This window comes from Struthio camelus, chromosome 6 (assembly GCF_040807025.1).
Source record: "Struthio camelus isolate bStrCam1 chromosome 6, bStrCam1.hap1, whole genome shotgun sequence".
NCBI classification, from domain to species: domain Eukaryota; kingdom Metazoa; phylum Chordata; class Aves; order Struthioniformes; family Struthionidae; genus Struthio; species Struthio camelus.
Genome location: NC_090947.1, coordinates 14,041,984 through 14,064,678, shown reverse-complemented (window position 1 = coordinate 14,064,678; position 22,695 = coordinate 14,041,984). Strand labels below are relative to the sequence as shown.

The window sequence follows — 22,695 nt, the reverse complement described above, 5'->3', positions numbered from 1 at the left end:
TCTAATTTGAAAATATGCATCGACAAACACAGAGATGGGGAAGATCAGTCGCGAGTAGGGTAATGGCAAAACAACCTCCCCTTCTCCCTCCCAGCCCACACCTTTTGGAAGAAGATGGTTTCTGGAGGGCCAGCAGCGGGAGACGCTGACAGTCATTCAGCCAAAATCCGCACTCCTTCCTCTGCCCCACTGACTGCGAAAGCACCGCGCTCCCACACACCCATCAATCAGCACAGACCAGGTGCCTGCAAGCAGCTCTTGCCAATCTTCTTTTATTACCTTTAAAAAGCCAAGAAACCCAGAACAAGACAAAAACTGAGACCATGTGAACATCATGCAATGGATTCACTTTAAAGCAGGATTGGGGCGGAAAGGAGAAAAAAAAAATCATGTTAGAGTAGTAATATGACTTCACCCATGTCTAAAGGCCAGGTTTGGTGGCCAGTCACTGGTGGGGCTGGCAGCGACTGCTGCGAGTGAGCAGGCCGATGCTGAAGGCAGGATGTGGAAACACACACAGTCCACCACCATGGGCAACCCCCTTTCTCACTGCGACCCAAATGTAATTTGCTCTGTGGTGATGACAGGGACAAATAATCCTGACTTTTGTCATCAGTAGTTTCTGCTTAGGTAAAGTCAAGTCCCTTTGGAAAGGAGCAGCACAATGACTAGTTTCAAGTTTTTTTAGCTCATTTATGTTATTTAGTCTGACTACTACTCCCGCAGTCAATTAGTGGAGTGGATGTTATCCAACATGAGTGAAGTTATCACACTCTGCCCTTCAGTGTAGCTCTGTTGTCTTCAAAATGCATAGCACAAACTGGAATAATATTATCTTCTCAAAGAACGTGTTTTGGAGGCCTTCAGCTACCATGGAAATAACTTTGCATCTTGTCCATCGTGTGGATGTGACAAAACATATGCCCTTATTTTCCTGAGGTATAGCCAACATTTCAGTTCCATTATATTTAATGGAGTTGGGTCACCATGAAGTTATTCATAAGGTATTTTGTGAGTGGTTTTCACCTTCTCTTTGAACAAATAAATTATATCAGCATGTTCACGAGGTACAAACGGTGCTGGCATTTCAGCTGTTATTACGTTATTAACTTTTTTAACCTAATAATTTCCAATCAACAAAAAGAAGCAATTTTCATTCACCCCAGTGCCCAGGAGTTGAAGATTCTGCAACGTGTTTGCTGATGGCTCACCTTGACAATTACTTAATTTCCTCCCAAATAGAAACATTACCCCCCGACACTCCCATGGCAGTTATTGAGAATTTCCATTTCCCCTTCAGTTAATTTAGAACGCAAAGATTTCCTAAGCTATGGGGGAGTAAAGATAGATGATATGGGAGAAGGCGGCTGATGAAATGTAGTTGACTCCGGATCTGAAATATTTAATCCCTCCTCAATGTAGGTTAAATTATTCTTCACCTTTCCCACATCCATAATTGTCGCTGATCTTGGACCAACTCAAAACCCTACTACTGAGTTCAGTAGACTCAAAATTGCCACTAGAACTGGAAAAAGAAAAAAAAAAGAGATTTGTTAGTGTCCATGTACAATATCCCGAGGCTATACACAGCTATGAGATACAGCAAATTTAAGAAAGGCAATTTTTTTCTCATCACTGAGTATTTATTATATATAACAAATACATGAAAAAGAAAAAACTATATTGTGTGATATAAATAGTTTATTTACATTACAGAAAAACATCAAGACAATGTATACTATTTCAAATATATCCATACATAATCAAATATAGCTGTAGTACATGTTCTCATTGGTGTAGATTACCACAAATGCAAGGCAACATGTGTAGATCTTGTCTTAATCTTTTGTCTATAATACTGTATTTTGTAGTCCAAGCTCTCTGCAGTTAGTTTTGCCATTGTGGAAACATGCGCTCTTTAAATTAACCTTGTCGATGCTCTTGTTGTGTTGTCTGAACTGTAGTGCCCTGTGTTTTGTTTCTGTCTGTGGATTCGGTTGCTCCTGGGACATTTCCTGGAAAAAAGAGTTGTAAGAATACACAGTTCTTAACATATATCTGCTTAATAGATGGCGGGGGAAGAAAGGAAAGGACGGGAATGCTACAGAGGGATCTTTCTGGCACTCATCAGCTTTCCTCTTCAATGAAACAAGGAGAAGACCTGGCTAATGTCAAGGATACTTTGCCTCACTGTTAATTGTCAGGAAGAAAAGCACAGAACGTATTGAAAACAAAAAAATGGCAGGAGAAAGGTATATGGTTAAAGACTCCTACAACAAGGAGACGTCTTAATGGTGGTGAGCCTTGGTGACTCTGCTGTGCTGCAACAGCCCCTGCCGCACCACGTTTCTTAGCTGTAGTTCAGCTGTAATTCAAGTCATTTTTAAATAAAAGCATGACTTTCAGCAGGCTGCAGGTAGAAGATGCAGGGTGATCTCACACTCACCTGCTAGGCATCCCCGCCCTGTGAGCCGCTTACCAAGCGGACCCAGGCAGAGGCGAGTAGTAAATGTTTCTACGGCCTGACTTTCCAAAGAGCTAAGCAGCTACGATCCCTATTAGTTTCCATGGAAATGGTCCCCGCTCGGGTCATTAGCGAGCAGCTCGTTTACTTGCGGCTGCCGGCACAGCGCTGGGCTCCTCAGTCACACAGAGCTGCTTGCCTTAGTTCAGAAAGAAATCGCCCCAGAAAGGCAGCATCTTGTTTTCCTCTGGATGGCTGCAAAAGCAAAGCTCTTTCGCCTCAGGACAAGCCCTACAGTGCCCCTCGACAAGGGCACGTTTCACGTTTGTACCTGGCGCCGGATCGGCTATAGGGGCTGCTCAGAAGTGTGTCCCACTAATGCAAAGATAATAGCACGTTTTTGGTTTCCTCCCACGAAAAGGCACCTTCAGTCAGAAAGCCGGGAGAAGTGTAGCCCAAGGTGAAGGTTGCAGGAACTTATAAGCAACTGAAAGCCAGAGGAGTTACAGGAGAAATGGTCAGGCAAGCACAACTACAGCACGGCGACCAGTATCCTCTCAAAATGTTTGCACTTCTTGTGTTTGTGGTATTAGTAGGAAAAGAGCGAGCTATGGAAAGACAGCTAGCAATAAAAACAGTCCTTTTCCCAGGGTCACCAAGTTCAGATTTTTGCACAGGATGAGGAACAAGCTGTTCCCAATAGAGCCACGTGTTCGTCCTCTTTCCTCAGCCGACGCACAGTAAGGGTATTGTCCTGGGCGCGCTTCATTTTGCCCTCTGCCTGGGCAGCAGCACAAGCAAGACTAAAATACCTTCCTAGAGTTGCATGATAGCAAGCCCTACAATACTCCAAAAACCATACAGACACAGGGGGACAAAAAAAAAAAAAAAAACCCTCTTTGTAATGTGATAACTTTTCTGCTATGCAAAGGCTTGCACCGAGCCTTGTTTCAGTGGCACCCTGTGAAATCCTGCGGGTTACAGGTAATGCAGAGCCTGCCTTCTCTTAGCGCAGGGAGAGCACAGAGCACCTGCCTTCAGCCCGGTGCCAAATACTGCCCTAACAGCAAATTATAGCGAGATACCATTTTAGTGCTCCTTTAAAATCAAAAAGGCTAGGATTTTTTTTCCCCTTGTTGAATGGAAATGATGCTAAAGTATAGTCATGCCAAGTGAAAGGCTAAATAAGAGCAACAGCATAAGGATTTAGGAAGCGTTTCAAAGTCCTAAAATATGATTATATAAGTGTCTAACAAAATATGGGTCAGATTGTCCTGACTTGTCTCACTTCTAAGCTGCTGGGACCACCCCCTCATGGGAAGTAACGGTATGGCTGAGCTCTATATTCTGCCTCATTCCTTTCTTGGAAGCAGCAAAGGAGGCTGCTGTCATTACTACAGGAAAAATAAGCCTGCATCTCCAGGGCTCTCTGAGGTTACGGCAAAGCTTTCATTATTAAACTAATGCACACTTTAGCTAGTTGGTGATTTCATGACAAACTCATTATTCACTGCATGTTCCTAAAAAGGCGATCAAACTTTCTGAGCGAGTCAAGGAACTGTTGTTAGCAAACACAGGGCTGATTCATTGAGCCACACGTCATGTGTGCGCTGACAGCCTCCCAGCCCAGACTGTCCCCAAGCGGCCTCTCGTGCCCACTGAACGAGGGAGATTACACACCAGGACCTCGCAGCACGCCGCATGGGAGAGCACTGAGATCTTGCAAGCACTGCTAAATCTTGGTGTAGTGGCAGTCAGCAAAATATCATGACCAGGGCATCAGGGGCTCCTGACAAGTCCCAAATGATGAATTTAAGCTGCCTGTAAGAAGGGACTAGTAAAAGCACAAGTAAAAACCATGTGAGGTCCAGTCTCAACGCTACAGCCAAACCGCAGATCTGCGCTGCAAGAATATGAAGAGCTTGGGCATGGCAGGACACGACCTCTCCACTTGGACTGTGTCCTCAGCAGATACCAGTCTCAAGCTGTGCTCACAGAGAAGAAACATTAAAAAAAAAAGAGAAAGAAAAAAAAAAGGGCTTACATATTCATGTCAGGCACACTAAGCACTGACCAGAGCAGTTAGGGGGTCAGTTTTAGCCTGTGTGCCTTGAGACTGCTGCCTAGCAAACGGGGTCTTCATCAGGTCTCTAGCTAGGAAGGAGGCAGCATGAGGCTTGGGGAAGGTGAGCGACGGTGCCCAGGTCCATGCGGTCCCTGAGGAGAGGGCACAGCCCTGCTCTTCCCCAGGGCCAGCCCCCGAACCATGGCAAACCGAGCACAGCAGGGCTGGGGAAACAGAGGCCTGGGGGGCAAAGGGGTGCTCTGCTGTGAAGCCAGAGCTTATATGTACCAGGGGCAAAGTTGGACAGCTTTAGTAAGACACATAGAGATGCCCGGTGACGGGGGGATGAAGAGGATGGTCAGTAGTCCCCGGGGATGCAGCTATGCTGTTTGCCAGAGCTACTTCCCGCTGGAAGCAAGGAAACGTGTATATGACAGGCACATTCCCCAAACTGACACTAAGAGTATCTATATGGTCACTTATTCCAAGCTCTACAGCAACCGATTTAAAAGTCGAGATTACACCAATTAAGATTATGAAAAAGTATCTGTTAACCAAAAATCCCCTTTTTTGATGCCATAATACACCATGCTACCAATTGATGGAAGTAAAGATATACACAGGGAAGTTCCCAGGGCCAAGGCTGCTCAGGTACTCACACAACAGCTGCTTAAATGCAATGCTATGGGATTAACATCTATGTAGGGTCTGAAGTGCGTCTGGGTTTCTTAAGAGGGCTGTTGGCATTTAACCAGCTTTTCCGACTTAGTCATCTGCTATAATTGAGTGACAGCTTTTCCTTGGTTCTTAACTCTTTAATCAAAAGTACTCTGTAATGCTCTGTGCGGGGGATGGATTCATTTACGAACACAGCAGTTATATCAGTGTAAACTAGGTAGTAGAGCACAGGCTGCCTGCCCTCCATCAACTGAAGCTTGCTCGCTAGCCTGAGTTACATACAACGTGATTTATAGCAGGTAAAACACATTATGCATTCAATTTTTATCATGTTATTTCTGCACATAAATAAGCGGCTGTGACTAAATATGATGGAAGCACTAAAAGTGCAAAGCCATAAAGAAAACTGCTGAGAGTCAATATTACACTAGGCCATACCTTTATTATTTACCATCCTCCTTTCCCTATATCGTTGCTTCTCTTTTGCCTTACCCCTGAGCTAGAAGTCCCCCGGTGCAGGGAGCGTGCCTTACCATGAGCGTGCCTCACACTGCTGTAACTCCTTCCCTCCCTACTGCCTTGAGTCGGGTTGCCTGCTCCTCCGCCCCAGGGCTCATTCTCATTGCTTCCCTTCCGCTGGCACCAGTGATCTGTAGCAAGGTGGTCAACCTCATTAAGGAACTGAGCCATGTAAAACAAGTTATCAGTTTTGTTGCTTGAGTTTTCACCTGAATCTTTCCCCTGATCGGGTTCATTATGCGGCTACGCAAATGCTACTGCCGGCCTAAAGCATTGGCAGAACAAGTGACCAGGAGCCAAGGGCAAGGGCAGACTGCCCCTTTCAGTGAATTTATTCAGATTAATGTGTCTGCAGAACAATGACTGTGAAAGTGCTCAGCAGCTGCTAAGAGCCTTTGAGCTATGGAGGACACCATGTATATTTGCACCATTACAGGTATGATTTTAATAGCAAGAACAGTAATGATAACTAAATGATTTACAATGATATCCCTAAGTGCCTGAAATGCAGGGTTTGGACACAGTGCACGAAATTCATCTCATAAATCCATTAAGTGAAGCTGCACTGAAATCAGCAGCAAAGAATTTGGTTGCATTGGCCTCTGACTGAGTCAAGTTTCCCTTCTTTCTGCTACGAATCTTACAGGGGGGTTTCAGTATATTCAAGAGTTCAAGGCACGGAGTTCAAACCAGCAGAGTCAGGTTCTCCAAAGCAGATGACTTCAAAATATTCAATTACTTATGCATATGCTGCCACAGCCCTCTCTTGTCACATGGATTTCTCTTAGGCCACTTATGTGTATACTTTCACAAATGTATCTCTAATCATCACACAAGCATGGTGGATGCTCTCAGTAATTATGGGCACTACAAAAAAAAAAGTCAAAAATCATAAATTAACTTGGTTACGAAGTGTGAGGGAAAAGGTAGCATCTATGTAAGAAACCAGTGTGACAGGTAATTTACATTAGCATACCAGAGATCTTAAAGTATATCTGTTGAGCAAGAAGGATTCATTCAGGGGCTACTGCCTCCATTCTTCAGTATAGAGTACTTTGCCTCACTGCATGAAGCTGACAAACTAGAGTCACTTGAAGAAATGATATAGAGGGTTTTTTCCCATTATCAATTACTATACTATTTCCTTTTTCTTAATGCACATTATGTTTTTAGTCGTTTGAATTATTTCTGTGAATACCACCACAAGGTAATTTAATGCCTCTTTTGGCATCTACTACTGAGGCCAGACATGATGGTCAGCTTGGCCAGAAAGCAACTAAGTTTCATCATAAGATTTTGCTTTATGTGTTTAGGCCAGAGAAGGATTTATGACTTTTTTTTCTCTTTTCCAGGAGCGAATGCTACACTTGTCCTCCAGCCAGACAATGCAACATAGGCACTAAAATATACTAGAGATTTTCTTCAGAGGTATGACACTCGGTTTTTATTTTCTTGATTTTTTACAAGAAATTTATTTCTGAAAGAACGATTTATCAGTGCAGCTGGCTGAGCGAGTCTAGCCTTGTGATTTCTGAGAGAAGCCTGAAGAAGCCTGGAATTCAGAACTCACCCTGAAACCTTCCAGAGATAATAACATCAGTTCAGTGGGGAAGCAGAGTAGCACTTGTAGGAGGGGAAGGACTGCATTTATCCCTCTCGTTCTCAACTACCTTGGGGCTGTCATTTCCATTCTAATAAATCTTCCCTTAAAAAAAAAAAAAGTATACATGGCTAGGTGTGCCATCATCTAGTGAAGAACTTAAACATGTAAGGTACCTTTGAACATGTATACAAGCCTAATGAAATCAATCATTTAATCAATGGGATTGCAAACAGGCTTAAAAGTTTGTGTGCTTTGCCTGATTAGGACTGTGGGAATAGGCCCTTGAGCAAACCAGATGAAGATATGATTAGTTTTATTAAGTAAGTGTTGATCCAGCAGCTGTATTTATATACCCCTTATTTATATGAACAATATTTGTCCAAGCTGTAAGTGGAAATACGGTTATAAGAATAAAGAGGCACTGGCTAGTGGGACCAGACAATGCTTTCTCCTTTTTGTGAATGAAATGTTATTTGTTATCAGCAGTGTCACTGCAGAAATCTGTGTAATCAATTCATAAAGGAGGAAAAACAAGAGCCCTTTCTTTTTCTATTCCAAAATAACAGAGATACTGACCTTGTAATACAGAGGACTACAACGCAGATGATAGCAATCTGGATAGTTCCAATCACAGCTGCTATTAAGACATACTGAAATCGTACTGGACCTGGAACCACATATAAAACGCTGTAGTCTTTTTTTTCACAGTGTTGTCCAGTATAGCCAGCATCACACCTGAAATGAGATACATTTATTCCAGTTACTTTACAACTACTGTTTTTGAAGAACTGTGAAACAAATTATACCTAGTGGCCAAAGCCAGTGCTTATGTTTGGGTTTTTTTTTGTTTTGTTTTTTTTTGCAGGATGCCCCCAGACAAGCGCCAGTGGGAGCACCCATGCCTGGAGACCTCTTGGGATTAGCATGCAGAACAGGGTAGGTCTGTGCCTGGCCTGGTGCTACCCCAGTCTGTTCCTCTGCACAGGGAAATGCGCGAAAGAACTACGCTAGCTGCCAGTAGTACATCTCCTGAGCAGCACGGGATGACCTGGATTCAGATAATCCCTTTTCTCCCAGCAGGCTAGGCAGGGGCCACTGTCGGTGGCTTTACCCCAATGCAGAGCCGACTCCAAGGGCCTTGCTTATGCCATTAGGGGCCTCTGTACCAGAGCAATGCCACATAGCCCGAGGCTGTGGAAAAGCAGGTAGAGCAAAATGTATTATTTCAAAAGTGGGCAACAGGGTCACAGGGACGGAGGCATTGTGTAGGCTAGTAGATCAAGTCCTGTCTGAGGCAGCCAGTTCAGAGGGAAGGCTTCAGGGCCCCCAGCGTCACTGAGGGTCAGCGAGGGGGAACGACACTGAGATACTCCCTGGAGGTGCTCAGAGGACTAGGACTGTACTGTGATAAGACTCATCCAGCATGAAGTGGAACTACTTGTACGCTGGGATAAAAATCCATTTAGTACCTTGTATAACATATTTTAGATTTCTCCCTTTCTTTGGGGAGGTGGGGGAGGGTGAAAAGCCGTCTAGTTGTGGATCCTTATGCAGATTACCCCTAAGAAAGCGATAAGCAATCATCCAAGCTCCATATGTAATGTGATTAGGTGTTCCTGCAAGTGGATACATCATTTACATTTTGTCTGGTGGCTATAAAAAACCCTCTGTTGATGCTGCATCCATCCATCCCTCCGAGTGCTGCCTGCTGCACTGCTCACTGCTTCCCGTTCCTGAGGCCCGACATCTCCCCTCTGCGATTTCCCCCACAGAGAACGGACAGTAGTTTCCCCACGTTAGCTCTTGCGTTGTTTCCGCTAAAAAGGCCAAGCAGGAAGAGGCTAAATCAAGGCCTTTCAGCTCAATAGCAGCAGCAACCGTAAGAGACCTAGCCAGACTGCCTAGGTCTTCTCTCAGAAGCGTTGGTGGCTCACAGCCATCGAGCTGCCATCCTTCTCCTGCATTTTATTCCTACAACTGTTAGCTGTAAGAGCGGTCTGAGGAAAGGACGTTGTCCAGCTGAATGAAAAACCCTACATGCAGCAGGTAGAAAGAGCAGAGTGGGCTCTGGCTATTTCTGGAAGCTAAGAGAAGCGGGTTTGAGGCTCTGCCCTTTGTACCAGGCCCTGGGGGAATAGTCTGGCCTTTATCTCTGCTTTCCCAGTCCAATGTCCTAGGAAAATGCTGCTTCATGCATAATAATCCTTTTCTTTGCCATCAGGCCGCTGACAGGACTTCAGATGTAATATCCTAACCTCTGCAGTGAGGCATTCACTGCTGAAACGCACGCTTTCACCGTTACTCCCTCTCTCTGCCCTAATCTCCTCCAGAGTCCACTCACCACAGCTGGGAAGGAAGCGGCTTTCGCCAGCTCTTTGCCCTACAAGCAAAGTAGGGCACCACTCCGTGGTGGCAGAAATATCGCTAGGTGGCATCTCACTGCTTCAGGCTGAGGAGCCTACCTACTTGTTGTCTTTGCACTTTGTGAAGTGCTTTCAGAAATATTTACATATAACTGAAGGTTACTGAGTGTTTTTGTAATCAATTAACATTGTGCATAATTCAATAGAGTTTTGCCACACAAAATGGGGACTTTGTTGAATAATTTAAGTCTAATGGGTTTTACAGCGCGAAGGGCCATGGTTACCATTCTTTTCCATAGTTCATCTAGATTAAGCATTTTTTGTAAGTCATCATTTTCATGGGTTTAGCGTTCCCTCCTTGGTAGGAAAAGGGTTACCTGCAAGACGGTTCCAGCATATTAGTTGAGTGCTCACACTTCCCGTGCATGCAGAAGCCATTGTAGTGCTCTGGACAAGGGATGTAGATCCCTCTTGCACTCTCCTCCAGTTTATTTGCATTCTCTGTGAAGGCAGGTGAAAAGAACATTAGCCTGACAATGCAGTATAAGCTGCAGCGACAGAAAGAACTCAATTTTTAAAAGAGAGGAAAATCAAAGGAGCAAGACGTGAAAGATCTAATTTATGTGAAGAAAGAGCAAGATTTTGCACCTTAAAACAGGTGCTCCGGCAGGAATAAAATAACCCAGTGTAGATGCAAAGCTTTGTAAGGCTTTCCGTAGTTCTTTTGCATATCTAATTCCTGTCAAGTTACTGCAAATGAGGCACCAGAAAAAAATAACTTGACTATTCAAAAACTGATTACAGAACAGCACATGAAAAATGCCTAATCATTTCTGTTATCCTGTACAGACTGCCTCCTCATACTCAGGTGAGGCAAGGAAGACTCTGAACATTTGCATGTAACATACCATTACAATATATGCAGTGATTCAATACAATATGTTCACAAAGATAGTTTTGTGGCTAAAATAGAGGAGCAGAAATCAAGAGCTGCAGTTCATTAACAGTGCTGCATACTTCCTCTGTGCCTCAAGGCGTGCCTGCGTCCCTGAGCATTGTCCCCATCCCATGGCAGGGGGTGAGGGATACTTCCTGGGAACTTTTCAACCTAGCGTAGACCTGTGTAGGCCTATTTCTGCAGCTGTTAAATAGCCACTGAGATTGTAAATCCTGGAAAATATTTCCCTCCACATGGCCAGGGAAATGGAGGCTTCATTTGATTTTGAAATAGGGATGTGTCTAGCATTCAGAGAATGGGTTGGAGTGCAGAGTGCTGTTGGCAGCAAACGCACGTGAATGCTGTGGGACACCAACCTGTTAGTTACCCTTGGAAAATCCATTCAGAGCCTTCAATCTGGATTAAGGATTTTGGAACTCACTTCTCAGATTTTTTTCCATGAAGACTTTGTGCCTGTGTGCACATAATTATGTTTACCATGCAGACTGTGAGCAGCAAGAGGCACCACACACCATCTCACTCACCCAGGTGAAGGCCAGAGACCAGCACAGCCTGGGTGCAAGGGAGCTGGCTTTGAGCTAGCTTCCTCAGGAGACGTAGGAGGGAGACAAAGTCATGCTGAAGGGCCAGAAGAAAACTGCTGTCCTGTCTCAGCTACGTAGGTTTGTTGGAAGAGTGGGAAAACCTCATGCAGGCAACCAAAGCGATGGGAGTACGTGACATCTTAGAGCTGCTGCTCAGTTAAGGAAATGCAGGCTGTTCTTAAGTAAGGGTCATTACTGAGTCATGTTTCTTTGAAAACAGAGTGAGTGTCAAAGTTGTTCTGACATCCCATTTCAGAATGAAATGGTCATTTGTTTGGGTTTGAAATGCAAGTTAGCATGTATTCTTTTATTTGAGAGAAGTCATAATCTAAATGAAAGGTTTCACAATTATTAAAACCAAATTCTTCAATTTAACCAACACTTATGACACTAAAAATAGTAAAAAAATGCACTTGGTACACTTTTTTTTTTTTGGGGGGGGGCTTGAATTTCCCATCAGGTGGAACAGAACTTTATTTTTTTATTAATCCTGAGGATTTTTTTTTTCTGGCCAGAGGTAGAAAAACCATCAGTAGTCTGCGTGAGTCATGCTCATCTGTGACCATGTTCCCTTTGGAGACCTCTCAAGACACCAGACCAGTTCTGACTGGTTCTGTTGACTTTTCCGAATATCACAGTGCGATGCAGTGATGGATCACTGTTCCAGTCTGCTCTGTACCAGCATTATCTAGCTATGGTTAATTAAAAAAAAACTTTCATGACAGATATCTGAGGAAAGAGTGTGCATGGAATTAAGATGAAGAATTTACATCTTCCAGATGAAGTCCCTGAATTTTATAAAACAATTGCAATTTCCGTTCTGTCTCTAAGGCAGTTTTCCTTAGGTATTATCCTATCTTTGGGAAAAGTGCAGGTGGCAGATCCAAAGTTCGGATTCTCATAATGAAATCCTTTCCTGTCACCACTGTCCAAGAAGAGTTTTACAAGTCTCAAACAACTTACACTAATAAAGTTGTTTTTATTGTCCTTTTGTTAAAATAGAAAGGGACAAGCTCCCAGAAAATGAGAATGAGAGGGCAATCTCTATATCCCTTTTGAGACTGTTAACTTCTCTTTCATCTTTAGGACTTTCAGGACATTTTGGGATGAAGTGCTAAATTCTCTTCTTTGAGAAAGATAAAGAAAATAGGGATGAAGAGATGGAAGGAAGTAACACTGGATTTATTTTGTGGACCTAAATCTGTTTTCTCTTAACCTCAGGAAAAAATTTGCAGTAGCCACGAAAGCATGGCCCACAAAGTCATTAACTGAATAATGCTCCGCATACACAGGGACAGTACTTGCTTTGCTCTCTTGATTTCACTCTTTTTTAATTATAGAGGAAATTTTATTTCTGTGCTTCCATTAGATACCCTAGTCTGCAGATACACAGAGAGGTACAAACTGACACTGAACTAAGCCACATTAGCCTACTTGACGGCTTGTGCCACCTCTGGGACAGCTGTGTGAGGCGGCCAGGACGGCTGCTGGTGGCTGCCTCTTGGAAGATACAGGTAGGAGGGGCAGGCAGGAGACATGTTTCCAGCTCCTCAGAGAACGTCTCTAGGAATACCTGCTGCTGGGAAGAGGTCCATTTGGTCTGGCCCTAAACATTGCTGGCTACCGGCATGTGATATATAGGGTCATCATCCAGCCAGGACTCTACATATGTTCCTTTTTTCCATCTGGAAAATTTACTGGGACATAAAAGAGAGGATGTATAGCATGTACCAGTGATCAATGGACTTGCCCAGTGCACACAGGTAAATCTTGATGTGCTCAGGACTTTTTGGACTCTACACACACGCAGCAATCATGCCGTGTATCATGCCTGATGGCTTCTGGATGTGTTGGACCTCTGCTATGTTCTGCCTTAATAATATTTCTGTCCTGAAAACTGCAGAAAGAAATATGGGAGCCTTATTCACATGCATTTTTTTTCTACTGTGGAAAAAATCATGCAGTTTGCTTCACAGCTTCCATTATGAGGTGGGAATTTGCTCCCTTTCTGAAGAAAGTATTGTGTGTGTATCTGGCTGCCTGCTTGTGTTTGCGTCTCCAACCTTCCAGATACTGGGGGATTTTTAGGTACCTCTACGCCATCACCAACCAATGTCAGAATCCCTCCTCTCTCGGATTAGCCCGCAGCATTACTAAACAATAAGATCCCACTTTGTTTCTTTTTTTTAAAGGCAGACTTCAAAATGGTGAAAGATATTATCTTCATTAAAGCAGACTAATCAGCTAAGGCTCGACAGGAGTACCAATACCTCTCCCATACTTGCAGGTGTTCTCCATTGTGTCTAGGCAGTAGCCCTGGTAACAAAAGCAATGATTTTTCTTCCTCCTGCAATCATGTGGCTAGAAATTATGTTTTCCTTTACCAAGGAAAGGGTCTCTAGCATACTGTTAAGTAAACCCAGGATCCTGCAGAACTTGTAATTACACCTTTAAGTATAATGTTATGATGGAAAATACTTCACTGACTCAAAAATGAAATGGCCCAAGAGCCACTTCATAGCATTTACTAACCCTCCATGTAAGAACCCTTACAATCTGTCAAGGAAGAAACCATGACATTTAGACATGAATTATCTGTCGTCTCTCATTTTGACCGATGACTCCTCTACACCACTTAGGAATTGAGCATAAAGGCAAAGAGGTAGAAAACTTTTTTGCTTGAGCTGCCATTTTTGTTGTTTGAAAGACAGAACATAATAAAAGCATACTTTAGTTCAGACTAAGTTGTCCCCCACCTCTTCTGGCACATTTTGAATTCACCTAAAATATCTCCTCTTCCTCGAAAGAGGTTATTTTTTTCACTAACCAAACAACTCTGCAGATTGAAAATAGAGACCCAAACACCAAGATAATGATTTGAAAGTTCTCTCACGATGAACCGACTGCTTCCATTTCTGAAAGAAATACCACTGAGCACTTTTCAGTCATATACTCATCCATGAGATAGTAACTGTCACAAATGCCTCACCGAGTTTACATCGTTGAACAATAACTATGAAACAAGATCCAAAAATCAGAGTGATTTTCTATGAAGAGAGGATATGGAGAAAAATATGTTTAAATTGTGAATGAAATTTGTGAATGAAAAAAACTTTACAAAGTTCAAGAAATTAAAACTCAGCACTAGATATGAATTGAAATAAATTAAGATTTCCCCCATTACTATAATTCTGGATTATTTATAAATTCAATACTGGAGGTGATTCTCACTAATCAGATTATGGTATCACTAAACTAGGGACCCCCTCTGCAACACCAATTTTATGTCTAAAAAGAGGAAAGCTTTAATACAGTTACCCATTTTCTTCCTAGCACAGTAGATCAGTGTTCACAGAGCAACGATACAAACTAAATTCAAAGTTAGTCAAGTTTCAGGAATGTTAAATTTAGCAGCTCCTCTTCAAATATTAGATTTGCTGCATTGTTACTGACCACTATGTGTGAAAGCTTTATTTTCATCCAAAAGACAAATTCATACCTTTTTCTGACGGCTAAAAGTTGAGACAGAGATAAAACACAAGCTCTAAAGCTGAAAGACAAAAACTGGATTGACAGGGTCAGTCTTTCCTATCTCTGAACAAATGTAAATCCTGACACATTTCTCAAAGTGCTTTCCCTTTTTATTTTTAAAAGACACCCTCAAGATCAACCTTATTCAGAAACTTTTTTCTCGAAGCATTTTTCTGCTAGAGAATGTCAGTTTGATGAAGCCATCATTTTTTGCATTTTTGCAACATTTTTTTGCATTTCTTTATCCTAACATGACATTTCATATTGTACACATCTTTTGTTACTGCCAGAACATGACATGATAGTCTATAATGTAAGATATACTAGTCAAAACAGATCATTTTGAAATGCAGTGAGGCCAGATGCTCCTTTGTGTAGACTGAAGCAGCTTATCTTCTGGCTCACTGGAGCAGCCTCCTAGTTGAAGACTTGCTGTCCAACCTCTCCGTGGAGGATCCTGAGATGACCAGCCCTGTCACTGGGGTACATAAATTGAGTCCTGAGAGTTAGCTAGCGTGACTAACATCCCACGCCCCTTTGACTCTTTAAATGAGAAAATTAGGACGTTGGCTTCTTTTGCTTTCAGAAGAAATGATACTGGAGTGCCTTGCTCCAGCAGAGGATTCAGTACTACCAGTCCTGAGTGAGAGGCGGCCTGCTTTGCCACCCGGAGTTAATGCTTGAATCCTGGAGAGGGGTGAGGTTGTTAGGCCTCCTCTTTTTCTCTACATGCATTTTAGGGAAGTCAACACGCTTCTGTCCGGGCTCTCGAGTCCATGATTGGAAATGAGTAAATGCTCTAATAATAGATTGCCAATATCAGTGATCTTGCTTTTACTGATGGATTGTCTTCTGAACGTTAAATAAATTAAATTTTATAAATCCATCTTGTCTAAATTCCTCAATATATATGGCTGTCCTTGTCTTCCATTAAAAAAAGTGAAAGAATTATTTCAAATGTATTTTGCATTCTTTTCACTTTAATTTCTAGTTTAGCTACATGTCTTTGCTTCAAAGATTTTTGAAACTGAATGCATATCATTAGGATTCCCATGTAAATTTGTCAGTGAAGGCTGGAGTTTGAAAGAATAAACAGTTTGTCCAGCCACAGGACCTGACTTTGTGAGTGATGACAACAATGCAGCCAAATGCTTCCCTCTGCAGCCCTAACAGGTCTCCAACTCCCATCTGAAGTAGCTTGGAGCTTCTGTTACACAACTGAAAACTTGGAGTAGCTCCACTGACAAATGAATAAATCCATTAGTGTCCTCGATGAGGATTATATGAAGTACTGCCTGGAGTACCCAGAAAATTTATTCCAGATGTAAGTTTCTGTAATCTATTTTGGATGAAATAGATTAAAAAACTAGACAAAAATAGGATTCTTACGTCCAAGAATTGACTGCCAGGCTCCTCACAATCAATCCTGCAGTGCTAATAATTCTGTTGTTTTTAAGTTTGAATCAGTGAAACTTTCTAGGTGATGTCAGGAAAGCAAAGCAGGGGGGCCACTGCCTGCAAATTTTCATGTTAGCATTTTTACTGTTCTACAGGATATAATGTTGGGGCTTATGAAATTAATAACTGCTATCTTACTTAAAATCCTTCTGCTCGGCATGATAAAGACTTGGTGAGGCAACTTGCAGTTGAAATTATGCAAGCATCCAATGTAGTGCTTGAGTGAGGTGAAAATATAGCATATAGGTGTCTATTGCTAGGCCAAAAGGGTGTATAAGAAAGTCAGCCATCTGTTATTTCACTCAAGCATTTATTCTAAGGGAAGCAAAGAAAAGTCTATCTGATTCGGAACAGCACTTACAAAAGAGAAATAGCCCCCAGAAAGGTGGGCATATTTCAGTGCACCTGTTTGTGAGAGAGCTCCAAGACAATCCTTCAGTTCATAGCACAGCGTTACTAGGAATGCACCAAGGATGGGAGGAATTTTGGAGGGCAGCAATGACAATACTACGAGGCAGGAGAGAGTGAGCTCCTTTATCAAGTTTAAGTGTCAAAATAAGGGTCCAGAGAGTACCAGCCTGAGGGAAAAAGGTATGGGATGCCATAAGTTTTGTGAAAGAGCTACAGTGATTGATTGGCAGCCAGAGTCTGAATATCATGGATGAGCCTATAGACAGTCTCTGTAACTCCCCTTCACTCTTTGCAGAGTCAGCAATTGCTGCTCTTTTGGGGGAAAAAGGAGCTTCTTCAGCCAAGCAATGTCTGCAGAAATTCAAAGGTCCCTCCGCAAAATCAGGAGGAATTAAAAGGTAATGGTGTCCTTTCACTCTATTTACCTCTAAAAGTGCAGAATGGCTTTAGCCGGTTTTCTGGTGCCTCCTCTCTCTAGCAGTACGCAACAGGAATTGAGGTCCCGCAGCAACTTATGAGTCCTTAGGTAGGCTTCCTACTTATTTGTAATGAAGAACTATGCTGACAAATCCCAACTCAGTACTGGCTCTGATGCTAGAGCACCTTCTACCAGCACAGACCTACCTTGTGATTAACAGCTGCTCCTATGTGACCTATTGTCTTGTCACAGTATGTTCCATTCTTTTAAGACCTTGTTACCACGTTGCTGCTCTTGATCTTGCAAACAGAGCATCTCGGCATCTCGGTACAATGTAGAAAATATGCCCAAACAATTTGCCTAAAAATTACTGTTTAGGGAGGCGCTGGACTGAAAATTTAGGAGGAATTGCTTGCTGCTACTCAAGAGGGAATTCACCAGCCCACTCTCACTGATAGCTAGCGGAAGTAAGACACCATAATGTCAGTTGAAAATGTCTGGCACCAGTATGTTACAGCCTAACTTCATTCTGCAGCCACTGTAAGCATGAACTTCAAGTTAGTTTTTCCACATATACAGTATAAAAAAAACCCACCCCCATATTAGCTACTTTACCAAGAAGAAAAAAGAAATGGAGCCTTATGAATTATATTACATTCACATCTTTTCTCAGGCACAAAATAAGCTTGCTCAACACAGCAGTCATTTATTAATTTTAAATGTCCCTATGCAAATGAGTTTCCTGGAATAAGATAATACCACTTTCCTTTTTGAAAATAATCTAGTGCTTTTTATGTTTGAGATGACGGCAAGATGTCCTAATACACTCGGAAAAAAAAAGTATTGCACTCTGTCTCTTGCAGCAGTGTATCGTAATTATTCAGCCTGCTGCCATAATTAATAATAGAAACTAATGAATTAAGACACTAATAATCCCCAGATGTTCAGAGAACAAAATGCTTTAAGCTTGTCAGCATATATATGTGGGCTATGCTATATATGTTAAAGCTCCCTTTGAGTTTTTGAAATCCAAATGTACTGATATTTACAAAGTCTGTGAATGCGTCTTCATTATTTGAGAAGATTGCTTGAAATTAGGCAACTTGTTAATCTTTTTTCCTGTACATAACAAGACCGCTCGTCTATTCAAAACTAAGTGTAACCTTTTGCCTTACCCTTTGTTTTTTCACTGGTCATAGTCTGTCCGTACTACCCTACCGACTGTATAGACCCCTAGCACCCGAGGCCCCTACGTAGAAGCGGGTACTAGAAGTAGCTGCTAGGTAGCTACTGCAATACAAGGTGCAGTATAAGCCAAAAATAGCACAGCAATACTAGTAGACACCAGTAACCATTGCTCACACAACTGAGTAAGAACGGCCAGCAACATTAGCCAGGCTGAAAGAGAACAGAAAAAAATGCCATGTAGGCGGAAGTGTTTCTTCAAATCAGTGTTTTCTCAGTGTTGAGGTGCTCACATTGGAAGGCTCACAATACCTCACTGAAGCTATCATTTCGTCTAGGGAGTTAAAGGCCAGAACAGACTGTTGACTCACTTTGTCTAACCTCCTCTACCTCCTCATCATCATGTTTCATCCATTTACTGCTAAACAAGGCCTTTGGTAAAAGCAGTGGTTGTTGTTGTTTAAAGCAGATCTTTCCAAAATTCATCCACATTTGATTTGAGGACACCAAGAGATGATGAGTCGACCTCTTCCTTCAGCAGCTTCACAGAGTGGTTAAAACCTGCGTGTTAAAGGTGCCTGCCTGCTTTCCGGTTAGACACAATCTGGCTTCAGCTTCTAGCACTGGTGCCTGTTACGCTTTTGACTGCTAAATTAAAAAAGGTCTTAAGCTCCTCTTATTGTCTCTCTAACTGTAATCACATCACCTCTCAATACTTTTTATGGATGAACTACAGAGACTGAGCTTTTTAAGGCTCTCACCGTAAAGGTGTTATCTCCAGGCCTGGAATTACTTTTACGGTTGCGATTTAATGATGTGGGGCCCTATTGCAGATTTATCAAAGCCCTGGGCAAAAGGGTCCTTACAGTTTGTGCTTTCTTCTTTTGTTCCAGGATTGAATAAATCTCCATTAACTCCATTCCTAGAATAGAATAAATCCTACTTTGTGCTAACTCAGCAATTCTTTGGGTTTTGGCATGCGGTTGATATTCCTTTCACTCTGACCCCCTATATAAGAGAAGCGCTACTGGCCCCATTGGAGCTGCTTTCCCCACATTCAGAAACGAGCCATACAGAGAGTTCTTGTAAAGGAATAAAGTAGTAGTCTTTCTCCTGTATATGATCTCCTTAGGCAGCTCAGGACAGAGCCCTTAGAGGATGAGTTAGCCTTATTATTATTGCAATTCTGTATTGAAAAACAGGTGGTGTCAGTTTTGAGATTTGTAAGGTTCTCTCTGATTAGGGTGTGAGCCTGAAGGCAGAGACAAGACTACTGTATCTACCGCACGTGGCACAGCACGAGCAGAGCTGACTTCATCACTTCTGTGAGAAATTCCCACTGATGGCTAAAAGGATGGTTCATTTTCCATGCCCATCCACCTCTTGGGAAGTCACTCATTAGTGCCATTGATAGACGCGTTTGAAAAAGGAGAGTGGGACCAAGTCCTCCCCTCTAAAAATGCAGAGCTACGGTTGAGAGTTGCAGTTTTACTCTTCAATACCAAAGTAAACAGAGATGGAAATACCATCCCGATATGTAGATGTTAGAGGCAGAAGATGCTTCTTTATATGAAAAAATTGTGTCCCTTCACAGTGAATAAAGGAGGCATGGACCTGTAGAATGAGGCAGAGGGTGGCTAGGAGGAATAATCATCTAGGAAGCAGGCAACATCTCACCCTCCACTTTCAGCACTATCTCCGGGGGCCCAAGCCAGTGCATCTGCAGGAAGAGGTTCGTCAGTGCTCTGCGTCTAACAGAAGCAGCATCTGGGCCAGGAGGCAGAGCATCGGCCTTGGAGGGCTGTCTCGTGCAGCTCTTACCAACATATTTAACACCAAAACCAAACAACAATTATTCAGAAGTGTTCCTAGTCTAACATGCAGAGATGCAGCAATATTAGTTAACATAGTTAAGTGGTAATTAAGGCACAAAATTCCCAAAACTTGACCCAGTGGTATCCTGCTGTTTCTACTTTGTGCACTCCTATCCGATTTCTATATCAAAGCTGCCTCGCTAGTGCAGAATTCAGAGAGCAGCTTATTTATATGTAGATGCCGCTATATGACATTTTGAAATGCCATACATTTGCATACGAAGGTTCCACTTTTTTTTTCTCTTTGAGTAAACAGAGTCTGCTCTGACTCCAAAGCAATGTTTTAACTAAAGTAGTGCTTTCTGAGAAAGATCCTCCTTAAAATTCTTAAAAAATCTAAAACAACTCATTATAACTTAGCAACCTAGGCTATCGGTAGTGTTAGCGGGCATGTATTTTGATTTACAGCTGCACCTTTGATGTCAAGCAGAGCAGGGACAGCAAAACTTCAAGACCGTAGGATTTCATATGAAATAGCTAGAGATAATCTGCAATATAAATCAATATTTGCAAATAGACCTCAGACGTATGACGGAAGCTTGTGGTCATTCTAAAAAAGCCTACGGGTCACATTCATTATAACTATGAAGATGGTATTGATTTTTGTCACTGATCTTCCACTGGAAATAAGAGCAAGAGCTGTTTGGGGACTCCAAAACTGCAAAGCCAAATCTAAACCGAAACCTTACATCACACTGTGAAAGCCAAGTGGACATTATATATTCAGCTTTTTCTTCAGAGAAAGATAAGGCTGAAGCAGATGGCATGTGGGCAAAGTTTCAACCTGAATACATTGCCTTCTAAAAAACAATAGTGCTAGGAAAATATCTCAATTTCATTGCACAAGGCAGATGAACATGCTACCTGTACGTTAAAATTGCCGCCCTTCTATCGCCCGATGTGGGGTCTTGAGCTGCATGTTACAAAGGAGCTGGGATAGCTTTCAAACAGCAATGTGTTTACTGAAAACAAAAATCAACATCTTTCTTTAACATATAACCTAGTATGAATATTATGAATTATGAATACGCAGACTGAGTCTTGGCCTCACACACGTCTGCACTGTGATACACTGCCAAGGGTATAAGCTGAAGGACATGGTATTTCACTGTCTCCACCAGGTATGGAAATGTTGATATCGCTGAAAGCAGACCGCAGAGTAACCAGAAATCAGCTGCCAATTCTGCTATAAGTCGGCCCTGCTCTACCAGAGTGAGCAGATCTCCTCCAGCCCCCCGAGGCTTGGGCCCTGCTGCCCTGCAGGCAAACACCGGGATGGTGATGAAGCACCCCCTCCAGCGACCCTTCGCAGCCTGCCGACCTGGAGATGGTGACAGAAGATGACTTCCTAACAGCAGCCACAGGGAGGTTCCTTCAGGGAGAACGACCCCCGCATAGCCGCTTTTAACCACACTGCAATCATCTTGTTCATTGTAGCTTATGGAGTTCATCTATCTGCCGTGTGGTTTCTAAAGGACTTCATTTCCTCCCTCTCTCAGATTGGTAGATAGCATCAAATATGACAAATTAGATGAGGTGCCAGAAAGCTGATAAATACTTTTGATATGACCCTAAAAATAGTGAAGGAATATTTGTACCCTTCTGACACGTTTCTAGCAGTAGATGGATATGCATGACCTAAGTTTTAAGATGGGTGTCAAGAATATTGATGTGTGGAGGGAGTAAGATCATTTTGCTGGCACCGCCACGGGGGACAGTTTGCATGATTAACAACGTTTTCTGCGTTTCTCTCTTTCTCAGAAGAAGTGTGTGCACAGGGTGGGGGTGTGTGTTTTTTTTTTTTTAATCTCGTGGTCCTTTGATGCCCATGGGATAAAAAGGAGTGTGGCTGCAATGGCAACTGCAGCTTTGCCCACCTAGGATATGCTCTTCGCTCCTTGAGGTGGATGAAATGGGAGCAAAAAGGTGCCCAGTGGGACTGTGCTTGGCTGACTGGCATGGGTCTCACGCCATGGCAGATGTGACCTTGCCTTCCACCTCTGACTTCTGAACTGCTCTGAAGGACTATGTGCAAGGCACAGAGAGCTGGAAAAAAAAGCCGAATTAGATTGTCTGAGGACATATTTCATAAACACAGCAGGGTGTGTTTATGTGTATCCTGGCTCTGATGGAAGAAAATGATCCATTGCATAAGAGTTGTAAACAATGCTTTCAGCGCAGGTTTGTTCCGAAGGACTAGTAAAAAAGAACATTCTAGTTACAGCTTTGCAATTGTCTCCAGGCTGATGTGTGCTCCATATACGACTGAGTCCAGAGTGTTTTCTAGGTGCACACTTTGCAAATTCAATTTAGGATTTCCTACCCATCTCTTGCTCGAATGGGCAAGTCAAAACTCCATTTGTCCCTCTCCTCTCCAGTCCCTTCAATAACGCAGATTCCAGAGGCCTCAAATTCACACATACAATGCAAATGTCCTCAAGTTATACCCTCACTGGCACCTGAGAAGGTGGCTGGCAGGAAGGTTAATACTGATGCAACTGGTGGCTCTTCCAGTTCTTAAGTTCTAATCAACTATGCTGATTAAAAACTGCTGTGGACTAACAAAGCATATTTTTGTGTTTGT

The 22,695-nt window shown here is 42.7% G+C and overlaps 1 protein-coding gene and 1 long non-coding RNA gene across 3 annotated transcripts in view; one reads left to right on the top strand and one right to left on the bottom strand.

Moving 5' to 3' along the window:
* Positions 1–256: 256 nt before the first annotated feature.
* TMEFF2 (transmembrane protein with EGF like and two follistatin like domains 2) overlaps positions 257–22,695 on the bottom strand; it is a 141,664-nt gene continuing 119,225 nt past the window's right edge. Inside the window, exons 8-11 of one of the 2 annotated variants that reach the window (XM_068948284.1) lie at positions 10,070–10,193; positions 7,906–8,064; positions 1,929–2,015; positions 257–1,525 (exon numbers count right to left, since the gene is read on the bottom strand). In XM_068948284.1, the coding sequence (XP_068804385.1) occupies positions 1,429–1,525; positions 1,929–2,015; positions 7,906–8,064; positions 10,070–10,193 (467 nt within the window). In that variant the 3' untranslated portion in view covers positions 257–1,428. The remainder of the gene's footprint in view (positions 1,526–1,928; positions 2,016–7,905; positions 8,065–10,069; positions 10,194–22,695) is intronic. The other variant, XM_068948285.1, reaches the window with a different exon arrangement.
* Positions 2,022–21,641, top strand: LOC138067627 (uncharacterized). The gene is made up of 3 exons (XR_011141864.1): positions 2,022–7,154; positions 8,195–8,265; positions 21,233–21,641. It is a non-coding gene; the product is annotated as an uncharacterized lncRNA (long non-coding RNA).